General features: G+C 39.5%; 1 protein-coding gene and 1 long non-coding RNA gene across 5 annotated transcripts in view; one reads left to right on the top strand and one right to left on the bottom strand.

The window, feature by feature from the left end:
* Positions 1-8,579: 8,579 nt before the first annotated feature.
* Positions 8,580-20,935, top strand: LOC125078369 (uncharacterized). The gene is made up of 3 exons (XR_007120874.1): positions 8,580-8,661; positions 13,548-13,684; positions 20,695-20,935. It is a non-coding gene; the product is annotated as an uncharacterized LOC125078369 (long non-coding RNA).
* The window catches only part of ALG8 (ALG8 alpha-1,3-glucosyltransferase), a 25,155-nt gene continuing 14,405 nt past the window's right edge, over positions 12,732-23,481 (bottom strand). For all 4 annotated transcript variants that reach the window (XM_047690909.1, XM_047690911.1, XM_047690912.1 and 1 more), the window contains exons 6-13: positions 22,427-22,553; positions 21,848-21,951; positions 20,926-21,046; positions 18,563-18,702; positions 16,952-17,091; positions 15,548-15,645; positions 14,934-15,006; positions 12,732-13,357 (exon numbers count right to left, since the gene is read on the bottom strand). In XM_047690909.1, the coding sequence (XP_047546865.1) occupies positions 13,126-13,357; positions 14,934-15,006; positions 15,548-15,645; positions 16,952-17,091; positions 18,563-18,702; positions 20,926-21,046; positions 21,848-21,951; positions 22,427-22,553 (1,035 nt within the window). In that variant the 3' untranslated portion in view covers positions 12,732-13,125. The remainder of the gene's footprint in view (positions 13,358-14,933; positions 15,007-15,547; positions 15,646-16,951; positions 17,092-18,562; positions 18,703-20,925; positions 21,047-21,847; positions 21,952-22,426; positions 22,554-23,481) is intronic.

Genomic DNA, 23,481 nt, shown 5'->3' with positions numbered 1-23,481 from the left:
ATGTCATTGCATGCGACAGGATTTTCTTCCTTTTTGAGGCTATATAATATTCTGTCACAAAATACATGTACTACAAGATTTTTAAAAAGATATAGGGGCACCTGGGTGGCTCAGTGGGTTAAAGCCTCTGCCTTCAGCTTGGGTCATGATCCCAGGGTCCTGGGATCGGCCCCGCATCGGGCTCTCTGCTGGGCAGGGAGGCTGCTTCCCTTCCTCTCTCTCTGCCTCTCTCTCTGCCTACTTGTGATCTCTCTCTCTCTCTGTCAAATAGATAAATAAAATCTTAAAAAAAAAAGATTTATTTAGGGTGCCTGGGTGGCTCAGTGGGTTAAAACCTCTGCCTTCAGCTCAGGTCATGGTCTCAGGGTCCTGGGATCGGGCCCGCATCAGGTTCTCTGCTCAGCGGGGAGCCTGCTTACCCTTCTCTCTCTGCCTTCCTCTCTGCCTACTTGTGATCTCTCTCTGTCAAAATAAATAAATTAAATTTTTAAAAAAAGATTTATTTATTTATTAGAGAGAGTGAACACTGCACAAGCAGGGAGATGGGCAAAGGGAGATGGAAAGAAGCAGATGCCCGGCTGAGCGCAAAGCCCCACCCACATGGGCCTTGATCTCATAATCCTGAAATCATGACCTGAGCTGAAATCAAGAGTCCAATGCTTAACTGACAGAAACCCCCAGGTGCCTCCTACATCTTCTTTATTCGTTCATCTCTCAATGGACATTTGGGTTGCTTCCACCTTTTATCTACTATGATTAGTGCTGCAATGAAAATAGATGTATGCAAATAGCCCAAGATCCTGCTTTGAATTCTTTTAGATATATATGCAGAAATGGGATGGCTGAATTATTGGTAATTATTTTTTTTTTTTCCTGAGGAACTTTTATACTGTTTTCCATAATGGCTGTTCCATTTTACATTCTTATGGTGCCTAAGGGTCCCAAGTTCTCTCTGTCCTTGACAATACTGTTCTTTTGATAATGGCCATCTTATTAAGTGTGAGATATTATCTCACTGTGGTTTTGATTTGCATTTCTCTTATGATTAGTGATGTTGAGCTTTTTTTTTTTAAAGATTTAATTTATTTATTTGACAGAGAGAGAGATCACAAGCAGAGAAGACAGAAAGGCAGCCAGAGAGAGGGGAAAGCAGGCTCCCTGCTGAGCAGAGAGCCCGACGTGGGGCTCGATCCCAGGACCTTGAGATCACGACCTGAGCTGAAGGCAGAGGCTTAACCCACTGAGCCACCTAGGTGCCCCGAGCTTCTTTTCACATACCAACATGTAGGTCGTGTGTGTATCTTCTTTGGAGAATTGTCTATTCAAGTTGACAATTTAAAAATCAGGTTGTAGACAAATGGCCATCTTGATTACTATTATTTTGTACTGTTTTGAAATCAGAAAGTGTGAGGTCTCCAACTTATTTTTTAAAGATTATTTTGGTAATGTGGTATCAATAATACATTTTTTTTGGGGGGCACCTGGGTGGCTCAGTGGGTTGAAACCTCTGCCTTTGGCTCGGGCCATGGTCTCAGGGTCCTGGGATCGAGCCCCGAGTCGGGCTCTCTGCTCAGCAGGGAGCCTGCTTCCTCCTCTCTCTCCCTGCTTAAAAAATAAATAAATAAAAATCTTTTAAAAAAATACATTTTTTTCCTTCCTCTCTCTCTCTCCCCTCCTTCCTCTTTTTTTCTTCATGTAGTCTCCATGCCCAGCATGGAGACCAACCTGGGACTTAAACTCAGGACCCTGAGATCAACACCTGAGCTGACATCAAGAGTTGGATGCTTAACTGACTGAACTACACAGGTACTCCCATTTTTTTTTCTTAAATACATTTTTTTAAAAGATTTTATTTATTTATTTGACAGAGAGAGATCACAAGTAGGCAGAGAGGCAGGCAGAGAGAGAGGGAAGCAGACTCCCCGCTGAGCAGAGAGCCCGATGTGGGGCTTGATCCCACGACCCTGAGATCATGACGTGAGCCGAAGGCAGAGGCTTAACCCACTGAGCCACCCAGGTGCCCCTTAAATACATTTTTTAAAAGATTTTATTTGAGAGAGCGAGAGTATGATTATTTAATGTAAATATAATGCAAATATGGTGAGAGGTTATGAGAAGTCTTTCATATGTTTATTGGTCATCTGGGTCTTTTCTTCAGCAAATTGTAGGGTTTTACCCTTGGCCCATTTTTTTCTTTTTTTTTAAAATATATTTTTAAAAGATTTTATTTATTTGAGAGAGAAAGAGCACAAGCAGGGGAACAGCAGGCAGAGGGAGAGGGAGAACCAGGCTCCCTGCTGAGCAGGGAGCCCAACATGGGTCTCCACCCCAGGACCCTGAGATCCTGACCTGAGCTGAAGGCAGATGCTTAATGGACTAAGCCACCCAGCGCCCTGCTCATTTTTTCTTTTGGATTGTTTTATTTATTGATTTGTAGAAATTCTTTTATCTGTTCTTTTTAAAAAATTTTTTAAAAAGATTTCATTTATTTATTTGACAGACAGAGATCACAAGTAGGCAGAGAGGCAGGCAGAGAGAGAGGGGGAAACAGGCTCTCCACCGAGCTGGGCAGAGAGAGAGAGAGAAGATGAAGCAGGCTCCCTGCGGAGCAGACAGCCCGATGTGGGGCTAGATCCCAGGACCCTGAGACCATGATCTGAGCTGAAGGCAGAGGCTTTAACCCACTGAGCCACCCAGGCGCCCCTCTTCTATCTGTTCTGATGCTAATCTTGTTATGTATGTGGCAGGTAACTTTTCCAAATCTGTTGCTTGCCTTCAAATATTATTTATGGACAATTTCCTTCCTTCCTTCCTTCCTTCCTTCCTTCCTTCCTTCCTTCCTTCCTTCCTTCCTTTCTCTCTCTCTCTCTCTCCTTCCCTCCCTCCCTCCCTTCCTTCCTTTCTTTTTTTTGTAACAGAAGTTTAAAATACTGATTTAGCCAAATATGTCAATCTTCTTATGGTCTATGTTTTTCATATGTATAAGAAACCTTTATTCTATGATCATAAAGACATGATCCTGTATTTTCTTCCCAAGTTTTAGTTTTTCATGTTTAAGTCTTTAATCCATTTGATTTTTTTTTTAAAGATTTTATTTATTTATTTGACAGAGAGAGATCACAAGTAGGCAGAGAGGCAGGCAGAGAGAGAGAGAGGGAAGCAGGCTCCCTGCTGAGCAGAGAGCCCGATTCAGGACTCGATCCCAGGACCCTGGGATCATGACCTGAGCCGAAGGCAGCGGCTTAACCCACTGAGCCACCCAGGCGCCCCTCCATTTGGATTTTATTTTTGTGTTGAGTGTGTGGAATGTTACATATGAGAACTTGCCCGACACCCTATATTAAATAGTTCATCATTTCCCCACCAATAATCAACTCCAACTCTAATATATATATCATGCTCTCAGAAATGCTATGGTCTATTTATTTTTCTTTTAAAATTAAAAAAAAATGTCCAGAGGTGCTGCAATATTATTGCAATATAGAATATAATTGAAGGTGTAAAATGTGATGATTTGAAGGAAGTATATATTGTGAAATGATTACCACAGAAGGGAGGGTTAACAGCCATGGTCTGTTTCTGAACTCTATTTTGTTTCACCTATTTCTTTGCCAGTCCCTCTACCTATATCACACTGATAGCTACAACTTTGTAATATTCTGTTACATCTGGTAGGGTGTGTCTCCCACATTGTTTTTTCAAACGCTAGCTCACAATAAATATTAGCAGTTATTATTACTATTTGTACAGTTCTATTATTCCTCATGATTTTATAAAATCACCTTGTTTCATTCCCTGGAAAATCTCAGTGGGGGTACTGGTTGGAACTGAAATAAATTTATAAACTAATATGAGGAGAATCTATATATTTAAAATGCTGAGGGGCACCTGGTTGGCTCAGTCAGTTAAGCATTGGACTCTTGATTTTGGCTCAGGTCATGATCTCAAGGTTGTGAGATTGAGCCCCTCTGCTTGTCCCTCTCTCTCTCCCTCTGTTCCTCACACCACTCATGTACCCCATGTGTGCGCTTTCTCTCTCAAATAAATAAATAAAACCTTAAAAAAGAATGCTAAGCCTTCTCATGCATGGACATTGTATATATTGTATATTTCTCCATTCATTCTTTTTATATTTCTCATTAAAACATTGTAGTTTTCTCCATAAAATTATTACACATTTTTATTAGTTTGCCTCTAGGTGTGTATAGTTTCTGTTGCTGTTAAGAATGATAGCTTATATTTTATTACCTTTTCTAATCATTAATTAGGATGTTTCTCTTATGTCCAGCATCTTGCTAAACTCTTAATTAGTTCAGGGGCACCTGGGTGGCTCAGTTGGTTAAACATATGTCTTCAGCTTAAGTCATGATCCCCGTATCCTGGGATGGAGACCTTTGTTGGGCTCTCTGCTCAGCAGGGAGTCTGCTTTTCTTTCTCCTTCTGTCCCTCTTCCCTACCCAACTTGTTCTCTCATTCAAATAAATAAGTAAAATCTTTAAAAAAAACTCTTCTTTGTTCTACCATTTTTTGCTTGATTCTCTTGGTTTCCCCACATCCTTTTTAACCCTTGCCTGCTGCCATTGCCAAACTTTGATTTTGCCAATCTGTTGGTAGAAATGCTATTTCATTATTTTTTTCTTTCCTGGATTATTAGTAAAGTTGAATATCTTTTCATATTTATTGACTCTTCCAGGTTCCTCTTCTGAATTAGTTGATTCTGAATTGGTAGAAATGCTATTTCATTATTGTTTTCTTTCCTTGGTTATTAGTAAAGTTGAATATCTTTTCATATTTATTGACTCTTCCAGGTTCCTCTTCTGAATTAGTTGATTGTTAATCAACTAATTATCTTTTACTTAATTAGATAATTTTTCCTTAATTAGTTAATTTTTACTTAATTAGTTAATTATCTTTTACTCATTTTTCTTTTCGATCATCTTTTTTACTGGCTGATCTCCAGTAATTCCACAGATACTCTCAACACAAATGAAATTTACTGTTTTTATGTAGTCAGATATTCATATCCCCCTGTTGTCATTGTGCTTTGTGTGTCTTGTCTAGGAAATCTTGTTCACCCATAACAATGCCTTTCCGTTCTCACCTTCAATTAAATTGCTCTAATGAGAAAACCAATGACCTCCATGATACCACACCCCTTGGTAACAGTTTTACTCAACATCTTACCGGCGTTAGACTCCGTCGTCATTTCCATACTTTTGATGAACACTCTCTTCCTTTAGCTTCCAGGACAGCATGCACTCCTAATTCTTTTCTTGCTTCACTGGCTTCATTTTATCAGTTTCTTCGATGTCTTTTTTCTTTTTCTTTTTAGCTTGCAAATGTTAGATTTCCTCAAGACTTGTCCTGGGTCCTCTTCTTTTTACTATCTATTCTCTTTCCTCAGGTGACATATCTACTCCCTTGGCCTTAATTATCATGTATATATTGATGACTCCAACTTGTATTACTCAAGCCCAACTCAGTTTCCTGAGCTCAAATGATGCATCTGTTATCCTGCTTAGAGTCTCTACCAGGATATCTTACTACCATCTCAAATTAAGTATGTCCAAAAATAAGTCTTCACACTGAGAAAATTTTTAAAAAATTTACAAGTATAAGGAACAATATAACAAATACCCATATTTTTACCATTGTAACATTTTGTTGTATTTACCTCAAATCATTATTTCTTGATGTGTATATGTACATGCACACATTTGTATATTGTCCTTCACAAAATATGTAAATAATATAATACGGAGCTAAAATTCTTTCTTTTCTTTCTTTTTTTTTTTAAAGATTTTATTTATTTATTTGATAGGCAGAGATCTCAAGTAGAGAGAGAGAGAGAGAGAGAGGAGGAAGCAGGATCCCCGCTGAGCAGAGAGCCCGATGTGGGGCTTGATCCCAGGACCCTGAGATCATGACCTGAGCCGAAGGCAGAGGCTTTAACCCACTGAGCCACCCAGACGCCCCTGGAGCTAAAATTCTTGACCTCAATCCTCAGTCCCAGTCTCTTTCCTTCCTTCCTAGAGACAACCATGATCCTGAATTCCATATGTATATTAGTGTCCATATTAATACATTTGCAGTAATAAATAAATGAATTCATGAATAATATAAAACAATTTGTGGTGTGTGGTTTTAAATCTTTAGATATTGTGTATAAATTACCTCCTTAAGTTCATGTTCAAGAGTTTCTTAAGGGTCTGTATTTAGAAGTAGAACTGCTGAGCTTCAAGATATATGAATTTTCAATTTTATTAGATACCACCAAATTCCTTTATAAAAAGACTGATTCAGTTTCCATTTCCATCCACAATATATGTGAAAGTAGCAATGTTTTCTATTGTTAGACTTTAATTTTTGCCTATCTGGTGGTGAAAAATGGGATCTCAATCTTGTTTTAATTTACATTTCCCTATTTTCCAGTGAAAATAGTTATTTTCCATTTGGGTTCCATTTAGGTTTCCTTCTGTTTGGTTGCCTATTCATAAATTTTGATTATTTTCTTTAGAATTGTCTCTTAAAAATTATTTGTAGAAACTTCTTATTTGAGGTAATATGAATCCTTTGTTTTATATATTATTAAATACTCTCCCCTAATCTGTTGTCTGTCTTTTAACTTTGTTTATAAGGCCACCTATTGTACAGAAGTCGCAGAAGTAAAATTCTAATGTAGTAAATTTTATCAATCTAATTTTTATGCTTTGTGTCTTCAAAAAAATCTTTCCAGAGGTGCCTGGGTGGTTCAGTTGGTTAGGTGGTTAAGTGTCAGCCTTTGGCTCAGGTCATGATCCTGGGGTCCTAGGACTGAGCCCCGAGTCTGGGATCCCTACTCGGTGGAGAGTCTGCTTCTACCTCTCCCTCTGCCCCTCCCTCTGCTCATGCTCTCTTTCTCTAATAAATAAATAAAATCTTAAAATAATAATAAAAAAAATCTTTCCAAACCAAGGTCCTAGTTTTTCTTTTTACAATTTCCAAAACAAAGCTCATGTACCACCTTACCATCTTCTGGCTTCTTCTGCATTTTTCCCATCTTAGCAAATGGTGCCACCAACCATCCAGATGCAACCAACACACGAAATACAGGGGCCATAAGGGGTCCGTCCTTCCCCCGAAGCCCAACATTGAATCCATTTTCATTTCAAACTCCTGTCAATTCCAACTCCAAGCCCATATACTTCTCTGTCACCCTTCTATCACTCTTCTGTCAAACTCCATAGTCTTGCACCCAGGTAATTCTTCACAAGTGGAATGAGTTTCAAGAAATATTATTGACTTACTGGTCAATAAGAAAAAGTGAAAAATCTAATAGGAAAAGTGGCAAAGAATATAAAATTTTCAGAAGAGAAAATACAAATGGTTCTTAAACATGTGAAAAGATTCTAATCTCTCCAATAAGAGAACTGTAAATGAGTATGACTCAGACATCATGGGCAAAGATCAAAGTTTGTGGGAGAAACCACCATCCTCATGCATTGCCTATGGAACATGAACCGGCACAATTTCTTTTCTTTTCTTTCTCCCTTTCTTTTTAAGTTGCTTTATGCCCAACATGGGGTTTGAACTCATGATTCTGAGATCAAGAATAGAATGCTGTACCAGCTGAGCCAGCAAGGTGCCCCCAACTGGTTGCTTTTTATGACTAATTTGGTAATAACAAATATTCAAACAATTTTTATTTATTTATTTAAATTTTATTTTATTTAAAATCAATTAATTAACATAGAGTATATTATTAGCTTCAGAGGTAGAGTTCAGTGATTCATCAGTTGTATAGAACATCCAGTGTTCATCACATCACGTGCCCTCCCCAATGCCCATCACCCAGCTACCACATCCCCCTACCCACCTTCCCTCCAGCAACCTTCAGGTTGTTTCTTATGGTTGAGTCTCTTTTGGTTGATTTCCCTCTCTGATTTCATCTTGTGCTATTTTCCCCTCCCTTCCCCTATGGTCCTCTGAGCTGTTTTTTATATTGCACATATGAGCAAGATCATATGATATTTGTCTTTCTCTGATTGACTTATTTTGCTTAGCATAATACCCTCTAGTTCCATATACACTGTTGCAATCAGCCAAATTTTATTTTTTATTTTTCAAAGATTTTATTTATTTATTTGAGAGAGACAGAGAGAGAACACAAGCAGGAGGAGCAGCAGGAAGAGGGAGAGGGAGAAGCAGACTCTCTGCTTAGCAGGGAGCCTGATATGGGGCTCAATCTCAGGATGCTGGGATCATGACCTGAACTAAAGGCAGTTGCTTAACTAACTGAGCCACCCAGGCACCCCAACCAAATTTTAAATGCACATAGCTTTCAACCCAGGAACTATTTCTAGAAATTTAATCCTATGACATGTGCAATCCTAGCACATGTGCAGAATGAAGTATCACTATTATTGCAGTATTTATACTAGCAAATATACTGGAAACAATGTAAAGTTCCACTAAAACTTGTTAAATAAATTATGGCCCATCTATACAATGGATACCTTAACGGACAGACTCTAAAATAGCCCCCAATTATCTCTGCCTCCTGGTACTCATGCCAAGTGTAATCCCCTCCCTTTCCGTGTAGGTGGGAGATGTGACTTCCTTCCAACATACGGAATGGAGCAAAGGTGACCGGGTGTCACTTCCATGATTATATCACGTAAGGTAACGTACATCTGTCTTGCTACCTCGCTTACTTTGATGAAGCCTACTGCTAGGTTGTGCGTTACCTTCTGGAGAGTCATATGTGGCAGGGAACTGAGGGTAGCCTCCACCCAACAGTCAGCAAGAAACTGAGGGCATCAATTCTGTAATCCACAAAGAACTGCATTCTGCCAACAACTGTGTGGGCATGAAAGCGCATCTGTCCCCAGTCAAACCTTGAGATGAGAACACAGCTCCAAGTGACACCTTGACTGCAGCCTGTGAGAGACCCCGAAGTAGAGGACCCAATAGGCTGCACCTGGACTGCTGACCTACAGATTTTGAGATGAGGAAGGTGTTGTTTTCAGGCACGAAGTTTGTTATGCTGCAGTAGATAACTGAAGCAGGTATTATGTGGCTCTGAGTATTATTTGTGTGTATATAAACACTTGTTTGGGCATTGAGTTTGGCTGGCATCTATAGAATGATACACAAAATGCTGAGAGCAATGGTTGCCCTCTTGGTAGGGGAACTAGGTGGCTGCGGACCCTCTGAATTTTGCTCCATGTTCATGAAAATGAAATTTGGGAAATTTTAAACCCTTCCATTCCCGCTGTTGTCAAAATAAACTTTAATTCCTTACAATGGCTTAAAAAGACCCTACAGGACTTGGGCTTTGCCTACTTCTCTAACTTGGACCCATGCCACTCTTCCTGGCTTTCATGACTGTCCAGCCACAAGAATATAAATTCCTTGAAAGCAGGAATATGTCTCTGTCTTAGCTTTTGATCCCTAGCACCTAGCATAGTACAAAACATTCAGTAGGAATTCAGGGAATTAAAAAAAAAAAAGATTTTATTATTTATTTGACAGAGAGAGACACAGCAAGAGAGGGAACACAACTAGGGCGAGTGGGAGAGGGAGAAGCAGGCTTCCCGCTGAGCAGGGTGCCCGACGTGGGGCTCCATCCCAGGACCCTGGGATCATGACCTGAGCCAAAGGCAGACGCTTGATAATGACTGAGCCATCCGGACGCCCCATAATGAATTCTTTTCTTTGAAGGAATAATGAATGAATTTGATTCCCAAAGTTTTAAGAAGGGTAAAAGAGGGAATGCCTCGCAGAATACCTGGCACTCAACAGAAGGGGACACAATTATGGGATTTTTCCCTTTGTGAATCACTGAAGGGCTATCATAAATGGGAGTAAACCTCACTATGTATTGCTCCAGAGACTAACTGGTTAAAGTCAGAGGAAGGAAAACATGAATCCAGCACTAACTGCCCTAAGAAGCATGGGAGAGGCTGTTTTATGAAGGGGTGAACACCTCCACACTGCCTATTTATTCTGTCAGGAAAACTGTAAAAAATGAATGTGGCCCGAGTGAACTTCTGAGAGCCTTTCTAGGATTCTAAAGTTATGTGCTCCTGGACATAGGAGTATCTTGGGTCCTGTCCCTTTTGTAGTTGTTTTATATATACAAGCGTATTGTTTTTCTTTCTGACTCCTGAGACCAAAATAAAAAACTGGTACATTTATCGACCTTTCTATACAATAAGGATGCTGAATATGGGACTTCATTGTGAGATACTAATGGCTGTATTGATTCAAGTTTTTGAGGTCTATAAATTTGTTCTAATCTCAGACTATGCCATTAGCATAGTAGCCTGCTTTTTTGGTGCACAAGAAAGGGGATAGAGAGGTCAAAAGATTTGCTTTTTACCACAATCGTGCTGGAAATATAATTCCATCAAACTACTTAAGACTAACATCTTTTTCAAAGGCCATATTTTATTGGAATGCTTTTCTGTCCCATTAACTGCAAACGCCATATGGGGTATATATCTATGTAGGGGGCAGCTCCCTGACACTGAAGGGCTTCCTTCTCAAGGAACAGCTTTCAGGCGGAAGTCATTAACAAGGAAACTTCCCAGTTTCAGGCTGGGAAGGCAGCGTACTCTCCTTTGCTCCCTTCCAGTTCTGGCTCTACCCCTCTGCTTAGGGAATCAAGGGGTATCTTGTGACCAAGAATACCAAGTCCCTCCCACCTTTCTTTTATCTTGTTAAATGTTAAATATAAATGTTAAATGTTAAATATAAAGAGCAGGTAAAAAATGAGTTATTTATATATCTTATTTAAATTTTGATAGTAACCTTAGCTTGTTCTTGACATTGCTTAATTCTAGATTTCAGAACATTCTGAAGCAGCACTTTGGTTTATTTAGCACTGCTGAAACCTAGGAATTTGTTCTTGAAAATCAGCCACATCTCACAAAATCTAAATACGTGAACATAATGTATCATACTTGGGACTCATGGGCTGTAGGCAGAAGTCTGGGTTCTAGTCTATGTTGGCACCAACAAGCTACTGTTGTCTCTGGAGCCATTTCGCTCCTGACCTGATAATGTAAGAGGGAATGTATTTAAAGGGAATGTATTTGGACTTTGAACTTTTTGGTCAAATAAAAATTTATGTGAAGCCTAATATATGAAATAGATCAAAGCATATTTGCTTTGGTAGAAGATGGGACAGGGCCCAGAGCCTCTCAGGCAACTCTCAAGAACATCCCAGGCTCTGCAGAACATTCTGGAAATCTCTGCACCAGATAAGCTCCTCCAGTTCTGACTTCACAGAACCACCTACAAAGTACAGTTAAATTTGGCCTTGTGGAGATGTGTCCAAATGTAACTTCTAGTTGTTTGTTGTTGTTGTTGTTGTTTTTGTTTTTGTTTTTGGCTTGCACACCAACTGGCCAAGATGTGAACTATACTGAGTCTCTTGTGTTAATGTTAGTATTAGTAAATACTTGGATTTTAATCATGGCCTGTGTTGTGTGCTTCATTCATTCAACTGTGCCAAAAATGGGCTATTAGGGCAAGTGTGATTTCTGCTTTCAAACTTCCAGTGGCTCCAGGGGAACAGGTAAACAGGTTAATGGTAGAAGGAGACTCCCCAGCATGGGAACACCCATGGTGAGGGTACTCAATTCCGGGGGGTGGGGGAGAGACAGGAGAGGAAAGTATTCATAAAAATACCAGGTGGAAAAAAAAAAAAAAAAACAAAAAACCAGGTGATATTTATTGAACATTCCTGTGTCAGGCAGGGTTCTGATTTTTTGGGTGATCATTTTAGAGACAAGGACATAGAGGCAAAGGATGGCTATATAACTTGGCTACAGACAGAAAATGATGGAGGCAGGGTTTTCAATCAGGCTGTATGACTCCAGGGCTCCTACTCTTAATCACTACACTGTACTACCAGCCTATTAATAGATATGGTAGTGGTTATGTTTGATCTTGAAGAAGTATGTACAATCAGATGACAGGATAGAAAAGTCAGCTGAGAGAGAACAAGCACACAGAAGGAGAATGAGTGAAAGAAAGCAGAGGTACAAAATAGTATGGCACTCTGGCAATTTTCAGTTGTTAGGATAGTTGGAGCCCAAAGTGTGAGGGGGACTGTGGGCCTATGCTTCTCTTCCCCTTTGGCAAATGCCCTATTTTTATCTCTGCAATGAGACTCAAAGGAAGTCTCAGAATTGAGTGAATTTAAGGGAGAGTTATATAGCTGGATTAGCATCCCAGGCTGCCATTGGCCTTGGACTCTGAGCTTCTTAGGGGATAATGGGTAAATAAAGTGGGTGAAAGGTCCTGGTGATGGCTAGATAAACAGCTGAATTTGAACCTGCAGCAGGTATTAGGCAGACTGGGGTCCTGGATAAAAAGTGTGTATGAAGTCCTCTAGTGGAAGGCCAGGCTGCAAAGACTACTTAAGTTTGTTCACATGAGGAAAGTTTAAGAAGTGGCAGCCTTATCAAAACCACAGAGGTTGCTATTAGAATGAACAAACTGGACAAGATGTCCTTAAATCAGTACAAGTGTAGATGTGGTTTATAGCCTCTGCTGACAGGCCAAACCAGTTCATTAAATATTCCCCCCAGCTTTCTGAGTACTGTCATTGTATAATTCCAACAACAACAACAACCAAAACTCCTGGAACAAGGTGTATAGAATGGGGACAGTACATCATCTGCTTGCATGCATGCCAACAGCAAAGTGTAGGAGCCGGTAATGATCCCACACCTTTTTTGTTCAGAAATACAAAATGGCATTTTATTTACACTTCCCTTAGCACATGATTCTAATTACGTTTTATAGCCTGACCTGGTCCTCACAGGGTACAAATAATCATGCTGTTGGTCAACTCCTCGCATGCCTTGAGCGAGCATAGCAGTCCAATGATCTCAGACAATTTTACAGGGCAAGGCGAGATTCATTTCAAAGTGTTTCATTGCTTTTGGAGGACAAATGGCTTTCACCATGGTGACAATCAGGTTGCTAGGCTGGGCAAGGCCAAGTTTAGAAGAATGGTCCTCCAAACAGAACAACTGAAATGAATGGTTCATGCCACCAGCAACTTTCTTCAAGTTCTGATTAATTTCCCATGAAATAACTGTTTGGAATACATCCAACCAGTTCCTTTATTCATTGTTTCTTTGTCTTGCCGACAGGAGGGTCAGTCAATACTGAAACATACAGTTTGAACCAAGCATATGTGATGCCCATTGCACAATACACTGAGGTCAGTAACAAAGGGATAAAGGGGTACTTCAGCTTCCAGGAGGTGAAAGGGAATATGAACTCACAGAAGACTTCCAGAGGCCCCAGGCCGAGGAGGTAGAAAGTTTCCATCCAATTAAAAAGAGGCTTTTCTTTTCTGAAGAGAAAAGGAGAGAAAGGCCTGATTTTAAATGTGTCACTCTGGTGTAGCAAATATTTCTCAGTTAAAGCTTCCCACTTGCACTGTCCTGATGTGCAGAATAATCAAAGCCAGAGTCCAAAGAATGCATTAAATTTCACATTTAGAAAAAAACTGATAATGATATTGCACTGCATTATCTCAACAGTCCAAATGCAGCCAATCACCAGCCACCTATGCCATCACCTGGCGGAAGCGGCTGAGGGAATCAGCTGTGCACCTGGAAGAGGAAAGGCAGCTGCTGGGATACTGGAGTCAGAATATGGTCAACAGTATAAATGGATGGTTTGTAAAATGTTTTTGTTTTGATACAATCACATACAATTTGCTATTTAACCATTTTTAAGTATATACTTCAGTACCATTAAATAGATTGACAATGGTGCTACCATAACCACTAGCCACTTCCAAAATATTGTCACCCCAACAGAACTTCTGGAAACATTAAGCAATAATCACTGTCCGTTCCTCCTCCCCCACCCCTACTCTGTAGCCTCTAATTTACTTTTTGTCTCTGGGAATTTGCCTATTCTAGATAGTTCATACAATCTCTGTCTGCTCCTGTGGATAATGCTGCAATGAACATTGGTATACAAAGTGTGTATTGTGTCCGTATTTCCAGTTCTTTTGGGTATGTACCTAAGAGTCCAGTTGCTGGGTCATATGGTCATAACTGGGTTTTAATGTAATTAAGTATATGAGGTTCATGGACTCAATCAGATATGAATCATAGGGAAGCTTTAAAAAATTATACAGGGGCGCCTGGGAGACTCAGTTGGTTAAGCCTTGGTTTTAGCTCAGGTCATGATCTCAGGGTTGTGAGATTGAGCCCATGTCAGGCTCTGCACTCAGCAGGGAGTCTGCTTGAGATTCTCTCCCTATCCTTCTGCCCCTCTCCCTGCTCGTGAACGCTCTCTTTCAAATAATAAATTAAATCTTAAAAAAAAAAATACACACCGGGCTCACCCATTCCCCCACCCCCCTCCCAAAGGAAGGCACGGATTGCATGGAGCACTTGGTGTCATAAGCAAACAATGACTCATGGAACACTACACCAAAACTAATGATGTACTATATGGTGACTAACATAACATAATAAAAAAAATTATACAGATAATGTTATATTAAGTTTAAAAGAAAAGAATTCTACCCATAATTCTCTAACAAGAATTTTTACATGTATTTTAGCTTTATGCATCTATATTTATGTGGTTTTACTCATAATGCATATTTTACATTCCAATTTTTAGTCTTCCTATAAGGTTTTAATTTCAGCTAGGTAGTCCCTCCTGAAATATACCTTAAAATAAAGACATGAACTATGGTGTCATGTCAGAGTGATAGGATTATGGGTAATTTCTCCCTAAAAAAAAAATTGGCCAATTTTTTGTAATGCTGTTCTATTATTTTTACAACTTAAAAAATATTTTTAAAAGGCTTAGCTGACCATTTAAGAGGAAACCTTTCAAAAAAAAAAAAAGAGGAAACCTTTCACAAGAGCAAACATAATTTTAAATGTACTTTTTTGGATTACCTGAATAGAGTCTTCAGCGAGGAAATACTATAGATGGTAAATAGTAACATGAGTAAGATTTTAATGGGAAGTTCTGTTAAAAGAATAAAGAAAAAATACAGATGATAATTCAGTTGAGAAGAAAATGATTTGTGATACATAAGGCAATATAATAAGCACACTGACACAGCTATATAGTGCTAGCTAAGGTTTTTGAGTTTAATTGTGCATTTTTTTTTTAAAGATTTTTTATTTATCTGACAGAGAGAGATCACAAGCAGGCAGAGAGGCAGGCAGAGAGAGGAGGAAGCAGGCTCCCCGCTGAGCAGAGAGCCCGATGCGGGGCTCGATCCCAGGACTCCGAGATCATGACCTGAGCCGAAGGCAGCGGCTTCCCACTGAGCCACCCAGGCGCCCCTAATTGTGCATTTTTGTGATATCTAAAGATACTGAGGATTAGGGACAAATTAGAGGTTTTATTTAAGACAATGGATGAGCTCACTCCCTCCAAGAGATTTTAAAGTTGTTTAACTCAGATAGTATTAATCTTCAGGCCCTGATGAAAAGGGCATGGCAATCAAATCTCTAAATCTCTCTCTCTCTAAAAAAGAAAAAAAAAAAAAAAGGCTATTTACCTGGTGCAGTGAAGAGCAGAGGGAAGAGGGAATAATGTCCTGTTGTGCTCAGAATCAGAAAAATTGAAGCATCTCCTGCTTTTCCCACAGACAGAAGGCTAAAAATAAAAATTCTTACAATAATTCCTTAAAACAACTGAAACTTGGGCACTTACAGATAACCTGAATAAACTAAGAACAAGTTGCATCTATCATTATTTCTAGAACTGACTTAAGCATAAGATAACACACTGATCTTTGCTACAGGTTCAATTCAATTGAGAATACTAATGTAGTGGGAAAATTTATGAAGAATGTACCACAGTGAACTGGGGCGTATTCATAAAGAGTCTTGCTTCCCTGAGTAATTGCCTTCTCCAGAGAAAGTGATGTTGTGGAATTGGGAGCTGCCTAGTGGTGGTAGCCAGGGAAAGAGGACTTAGGAGTTTCTAACCCTATAGCTCTTCTATGGGGTGGTGCCCTGTGCCTGATGGTGGTTAGTATGAATTCTAACCAAAGACATTAGCAGTTTTGCCCTATTTCTTAATTTGGAAACTCCAAGTTGGTGAATGAATCCAGACAAGCCATGTACTGATGTGACAAATTTGTTTAAGGTTCCTTCAGAGCTTAACTGATTTCTTACAGGATTTGAGAGAAATCCCAAGAAAAAAAGGCTAATTATATTACCATCTATCAGGTTTTAGTTTTATACAAAATGGACACTATTGCATTGAATTTTTTTTTTTAAAGCATGGTACAGTGAAAAGATCATAAGAATCGGCATTATAACATCAGGTTTAAGTCCTAACTGTGCTACTTGCTAGCTATGTGGCTTTAGGTAAGTCACTTAAACTCTCTGGGCTCCAGTTTCTGTAGATGTTAAGACAGAATGATATCCACTTACCCTAATTACCTTACAGGTTGTTGTGAGGCTCAAAAGAAAAAAATACAAAAAAGCCCCCACAAAATACCCCCCTTCAAAAAGCACCCCAAGAAAAGTTCTGCAAAATGTGAAGTGCTATACAAACGTTAGATTTCATTCCATAATAGCCTCGATACTGACTTTGACTAACAACACTTAGCAAGAAACTGTGGAACCTTATTTTCACAGATGTGATGACACCAAAGCCCACGCTTTTCTATACTATGCTGCCATTCAATATCCAGATCTAACAGCCCAGTATCCTGGTTCTTAATCACTATAGTACCTCTTAACAAAAAAATGCAGAAATGGTGCGTGCAATTTCACAGGTCCAGGGATCCCAAGTTAAGCATCCCTGTCCTGTCCTAGTATAAATTTGTTCCTGTACATCTTTGCCTTTGCCTATCCCACAGGACATGCCAAGAAGGGACAGATCAAACAGAAAACAATAGGGTCATTGGGAAATCTGCCAGAAATGCCAGCTGACTGAATTATCTGCTTACCTCATTGGGAGAACTGCGAGGAGTATGGCTTTTTCGTGGACGTGCCACCCAAAGAGGAAGGAGCTTAAGGCGCAAAGAATTAGACATCGGAGAAAGCCTCTAGGCCCTTGAGGTTTAAACCAAAGACAGAAAACAGAGGGCTAGAAACAACAGGCAAAGATAAAACTTCAATATCATTCAAAATAGGCTTTACAAAAAGTCTTCAGATGAATACAATTTATATCATCTCTGAAAAACTGTAGATCTTAGGCTATTTATTCTCCATTAAACTGGGATAACTCATTACTTTGTGAACACTACAACAAAAGTTATAAAAAAAACTACTCAGAAAAAAAGGCTTTTGGAAATACATATTTAAGTCATTAAAGTAATTCTGTTCATCAGAATTAGTAAAATAAAATTAAGTTCTAGGATATCCAGTAAATCCCTTATTCCATCTTCAGAATTAGTTAATTAGTAGCCACTGAACCTATTAGGTCAAACTACAAAAGTTCATAAACATTTTGGGGCTAATAATAAATTAGATTTTGTCATACTAATAAAGACATACCTACTTCTGTGGGCTAGAGTGTAATTTATAACAAAACTATGGGGGCGGCTGGGTGGCTCAGTCGGTTAAGTGTCTGCATTCAGCTCAAGTCATGATCACAGGGTCCTGGGATAGAGCCTTGCACTGAGCTCCTTGCTTGGCAGGAAGCCTGCTTCTCCCTTTCCCTCTGCCTGCCACTCCCCATCCTTGTGCGAGTGTTCTCCCATTCTCTCTTTCTCTCTCTCTGTGTCAAATGGGTACATAAAATCTTAAAAAAAAAAACAACAACTTAAAAAAAAAAACAAGAAAACTATGGCTTTCCACATGCAGCTTATGAGGCTGAGGTTTTAAAAAAAGCTTTTACCTTAGAACATAGGAACAAGCAGGCCAGCAAAGCTTAATTACCAACCAGTACTGCCATTTAATTAACTGGGGTCAGGTGTCTTGCTGGGTTTGATCATTTAGAAACCAAAATTAAAGCTGAGTGTAATTATAGGTAGGATTGAGTTATTTATATTGAATGCCACCAAAATTATATCATGAAATTGAGAGTATTGTGATCGCTAAGCTATCATGAAAACATCTATGAAGGAAGCCTCTAACAGCATCTGGCTCACGTTAGATTCAATGTCTGACGTTCAAACAGCTATTGTTGACTCTCTTAACTCACGGTTATCATCAAGACAAAAATATCCCTGCAGTCCAGCCAACTTCTGATTTTTGACTAGTCACAATGAAAACAACACCAGAAACCCAAGGTCCCCACTACACACATTTCCCTCTTTATCCACAGTGCAGTCCTCGCCCCCTTCTCCCTGGGCTTTTCTTTTTTCCTCATCTGAGGGTGGACAGATGACCTGACAGCCATAGTGAGGGATCTTTCTCACAGAGGTTTTACTGGTAATCTTTCCTTAAGGTGTTCTGTTACTCTAAGAATAGAAATGAAATGCCTCAATCTGCAAAAGCATCACAGCCACAGTATCTGTCCTACAGCTGGAAAAACTTGGAAGCTGAAATTAACCAGCCACACAAAAGAAAAGCACAGAAAACTCAAGAAATGAGTACTGTGGGTGAATTCTTACCAGTATAGCCATCAGAGTGCAGATGAGGGTGGCCAAGGGAGTCACTGAAGGAAGGACTGTGTGTTGGAATTGCTGAACCAAACCACTTGTCATTGAGGCCTTCGGAATTTTGTTGGGATCAAGAAGTTTCAATTTCAAACCTACGGAATACGTAGATACTTTATTTTTATTGACAGTGTACAATATTTCACCAGCGAACTCCTTGGAAAAAAGCTACTAAATCTTATTGCTACTTCAAGGTCAAGATATTTTAATTCAATTCTGTACTATTCTACCTAAAATGGCTCTGGTTTTGCAAAGCAGCTGTGTGTATTAGAATAGGGAATTCGTGCAGCTTAAAAGGAACTTTGCTGGCAGGCAGCATGACTAGCAATCTGCTCTCACCTCTAAACTGAGCAGGCTTTTAAAATGCAGGTCTGACCATGTCACACGCCAGCTTGGAATCCTTCAAAATCCATATTCCCAAGCATGGCAAAGAATGTCTTCCATGACCTAGATCCTTCCTACCTCTCCAGCTTCATCTCCGCTTCATCAAATGTGACGTGGCCACAACCAACTGACATAGGATTCTCCACACTTGTCCCTTTTGCTTAGAATGGCCTACTCGATTAGCAAAGTTAACTCCTAATTCACTCCCTCATCTGAGAAAGCTTTTAAATAAAAAAGTAGAGCTGATTTTCCTGTGGCTAGAGATACACATGTGGACCTTCTACACATCTCTAAATGGTGTTGACTCCACTGCACTGTATCTGGTTATGTGTTCATTTCCTCCACTGTATTGGGTTTCATAAAGGCAGAAATGATGATTAATCTATTTCTATGCCCAGCACACAGGGGCTCAAGGAATACTTGTTAAATGAAATAAGTCTGAGGATGATGATGCAAACCCCATCCCAAACAAGCTAATAGGACAGACAGTCTGAGCACCTGCATGGCCCTAATACCACTGAAAATCACTGAAACGTGGAAAGGTGTAGACTACCAAAATATTTTGTATTCATTAACGTCTTTCCTTTTCCTTTCAGTCTGATGATTCTCCTTAAAGCTAGTAACTATCTCCCTGCCACTGACTTTCCAGGTTAAGACATCTTTGAGGAAACAGATAAAAAAGATAACGTACAGCATAGTTTCCTGACTCAGACAAGGAAAGTGACCCTTGAATCTCATACTGTGCTGGTTGTTTAAGGTTTCTGAAATATAAATGTTAAGAAATTCTTGTAAGGATCCATGTACATCAAGGCTGGATTCACAGTGGGTGAGGGATAATCCCATAATATGATTTCCCACAAGTATGTACCAAAAACAGTAATGGCAGCTATCGTGTGCAGAGTTTTGCAGCCATTATTTTCAGGCCCCTGAGGCACAGAGAGATGTGTAACTTGTCCAAAGTCACACAAGTGATAAGTTGTAGAATTAAACCCAGGTCTGTCTGGCTCCAAAGCCCCCTACTATGAACAACGTAGCATTTCCTTATTATTGTGTGTTTCTTACAACATGGTGCGTGTGGACAGTCACTTCTATTATCCCATTGGCTTGAACAATGCCACACAGCCAGTAATTTATACCAGTGGGCTTCCAAAAAACTCACCAGACTAGAGGAGGCGTTGACAAAGTCTAGCCTAAGGGTCAAATCTCCAGGGTGTGACTTACTTTTGCACCAGCCCTGAAGCTATGAAGTGTTTATATTTTCCAAGGTGGTAAAACAAAAACACTTTATGTGGTCTGCAAAGCCTAAACTATTTACTATTTGGCTCATTAGAGACAAAGTTTGCTGACCTTTCTCTTGATCGTACCATTTCCCTATATAGCTATGCTATATTCACAAACTACTGTGGATTATTCCAGAATGAATTATTTTCAGCAGAACCATCTCAAGATTAAATGGTTTGTTTGGTTTTTATCACAATCCAAACTTAAAAGGCTAGCTTAGGTTTCTCATTTCTTCTCATCTCGGCATGGCTATCATTTTCCTTACTGGTTTAATACCCAGAGTCACAACTACACATTCTTCCTTCCTTCTGCACATGTTAAGTTTAAAAGTGGGGATTAACTGCTGAATAACGTCTTACTTAAGGCAAAAATTACCTTTAAAAATGTCTACCTTTAAAAAATGTCTTTATTTTTTTCCCAAGGAAAGGATCAACAAGGTCCATGGCCACAATAGCTTTGTAAGGAGCATAGTCTGTCTACTTCCCTAAAGCCTTAGTCCTTGAGCTGCTCCCCTGTTCATTCTGAAACCTGGAATGCACAGCTACAGAACCAACACTTCAGCCATATTCCAAACACAAGCAGTGTTTTCCATTTCTCAGTGTGACTTGTCCTTTCCAAATTCATTGTCTATGTAATAAGGCTTGCTACTATACCGATGACGGAGAGCACTTTGTCCAAAGCATTGTACAAAGCCCAGAAGTTTGGAGCCCAATATGCATGGCAGAGGCCCCTCTTGAAAGGGAAGAGTCGGGACAAGACTTGAGGCAGCTGGTTCTGTAGAAAAAAAGATTCAACAGTGACCAATCTTCTCTGACTCAAAAAGAGAAACTAGGGAACTATGTGACATGGTGACTGGAAAGTTATGTCTGAGTTCCAGTCTTTATTCCTTCAAGTAGTTATGTGATCCTGAGCAGTTGTCAGAACCTCCTCTTATCTAACCTCATCTGTTGATGGGGGACAAGACAATTGTGAATACCAATCCACTGCTGTTATGAGAGAAGCATCATAAGGGAAGAATTTATGAGGTGCAGAAGAGGACATTGTGCAACTTATCCAAGTCTACTGACAAGAGGATGACCCCAAGGAAGATTCTAGAAAGGATGCGATGTTTTTCAGTTTTATCAGGAATTAAAACTAATTAGGGAATTCAGGGTATGGGGAAGAAGGGAGCAATTTTAAAAAATATCTGTTTGAACATGTGTAATATTCTAGGCACTTTGAATGTTTGCTGTCAGGGAATGTAAAAACACCATGAGTACTGATTTGGGGGTTACAAATAAATTACAGCAAGTAGGGAAATGAGCAAATGTGGAAATCTGTGAATGATGATTATCGATTCTGAGTGTGTGTGGTCGATGTGGAAGACATACTTCAACATATAAATATACATGCATATCTGATTATGAACAAAGAATACCATTCTATCTTTGGGGAGTCATAGCAGAGAAGAGTAAGAAAAAAAGTAGTTTTGTTTATTTTATACATTCTTGGTTTATTTTTTTCTAAACAACAAAGCAGCAACAACAAAACACATACTACTCTATTAAAAAAAAAAAAAAAAAAAAGAAGACTTACCAAGGCTAGGAAAGGACCCAATGAAAGAGCAGAAACAAGGAAAACAACCAGTCCCAGGGAAATAAGACGGACAAAGCTGAAACTGTTCCACCGGACAGACCCATCTACAGAAAAGAAACATTACCATTACTAGGAGCATGGACCACCATAACTTAATAATGTGCTAAAACTAGGAGTATCCCCTGATAGTATACCAATCTTTACGAAGTGGAAGAGCACAGAAAAGTCAGAATGGGTAAAGGGTTTGTAGGATCAGTTAATTGAGAGGTATCTCAGGCATGCCTGGGTGGCTCAGTTGGTTAAGTGTCTGCCTCCGGCTCAGGTGGTGATTCTGGGGTCCTGGGATCCAGCCTGGCAATGGGCTCCCTGCTCAGTGGGGAGTCTGCCTCTCCCTCTCCCTCTGACACTTGCCCTACTTGTGCTCTCCTACTCTGTTAAATAAATAAATAAATCTTAAAAAAAAAAAAAACACAACAGTCACAAGGTATCTGTTGTGCCTCATAAAACCCTCTCATGAAGCAAATTACCAAGCTAATAAAAAAATAAAATAAAGGTTTTGCTATCATAACTGAAACTTGCCTGGTTTATTTGCAGTGAAACAGTAAGACCGTAGCAGGTATACACCATAAGCTGGTGCTACGTAGAGGTAGATGTGCTTGAAGTGTAGAAGAACAGCAAAGAGAAATGCTCCTTCCATATGCCTTTTCTAGGAGATTTAAAAGGGAAATATCACTTTAAAATTCAGGGTAAACTAAATGTAGTAATATAGTATCCTGGTTGGATCCTGAAACAGAAAAAGAACATTAGTAGAAAAACTGGTGAAATCTGAATGTACCAAATGTTGGATTTTTAGCCTTTTATTTTAAAGTTTTAATTTTAATTCCAGTTAACATTCAGTGTTATATTAGTTTCAGGTGTACAATATAGTTAAGTGTCTGCCTTCTGCTCAGGTCATGATCCCAGAGTCCTGGGATCGAGCCCTGCTTCAGGTACCCGGCTTAGTGGGAAGCCCGCTTCTCCCTCTCCCACTCCCCCTGCTTGTGTTCCCTCTCTGCTGTCTCTCTCTCTCTGGCCAATAAATAAAATCTTAAAAAAACCCATAAAACAACAGAAAAACCCAATAACCATAAGAGACTCTTAATCATAGGATACAAACTGAGGATGACTAGAGGGGAGGGTTTTGGAAGGATGGGTTAACTGGGTGATGGACATTAAGGAGGGCACATGATGTAATGAGCACTGGGTATCATACAAGACTGATGAACCATAGGCCTGTACCTCTGAAACCAACAATATACTGTATGTTAATTGACTGAATTTAAATTTTAAAAATGTTTAAAGTTAAAAAAATGTGTAAATCACAGTAATAAAAGATAGAGAATATTCTCTAAAATATAGAGAATATAGCCAGTGGTGTTGTAATAATGTATGGTGACAGATGGGAGCTTCGGTGGTATTCTTGTGGTAAGAATTCCCTAAGGTACAGAGTTGCTGAATCACTATGCTGTAGACCTGAAACTAATGTAACACTGTCAACTATGTCTCAATAAAAATATAATAATTTAGGGGCGCCTGGGTGGCTCAGTGGGTTAAAGCCTCTGCCTTTGCTCAGGTCATGATCCCAGGGTCCTGGG

Source organism: Lutra lutra, chromosome 10, assembly GCF_902655055.1.
Source record: "Lutra lutra chromosome 10, mLutLut1.2, whole genome shotgun sequence".
In the NCBI taxonomy this organism is placed as follows: domain Eukaryota; kingdom Metazoa; phylum Chordata; class Mammalia; order Carnivora; family Mustelidae; genus Lutra; species Lutra lutra.
This window is presented reverse-complemented; position numbering and strand designations above follow the sequence as displayed.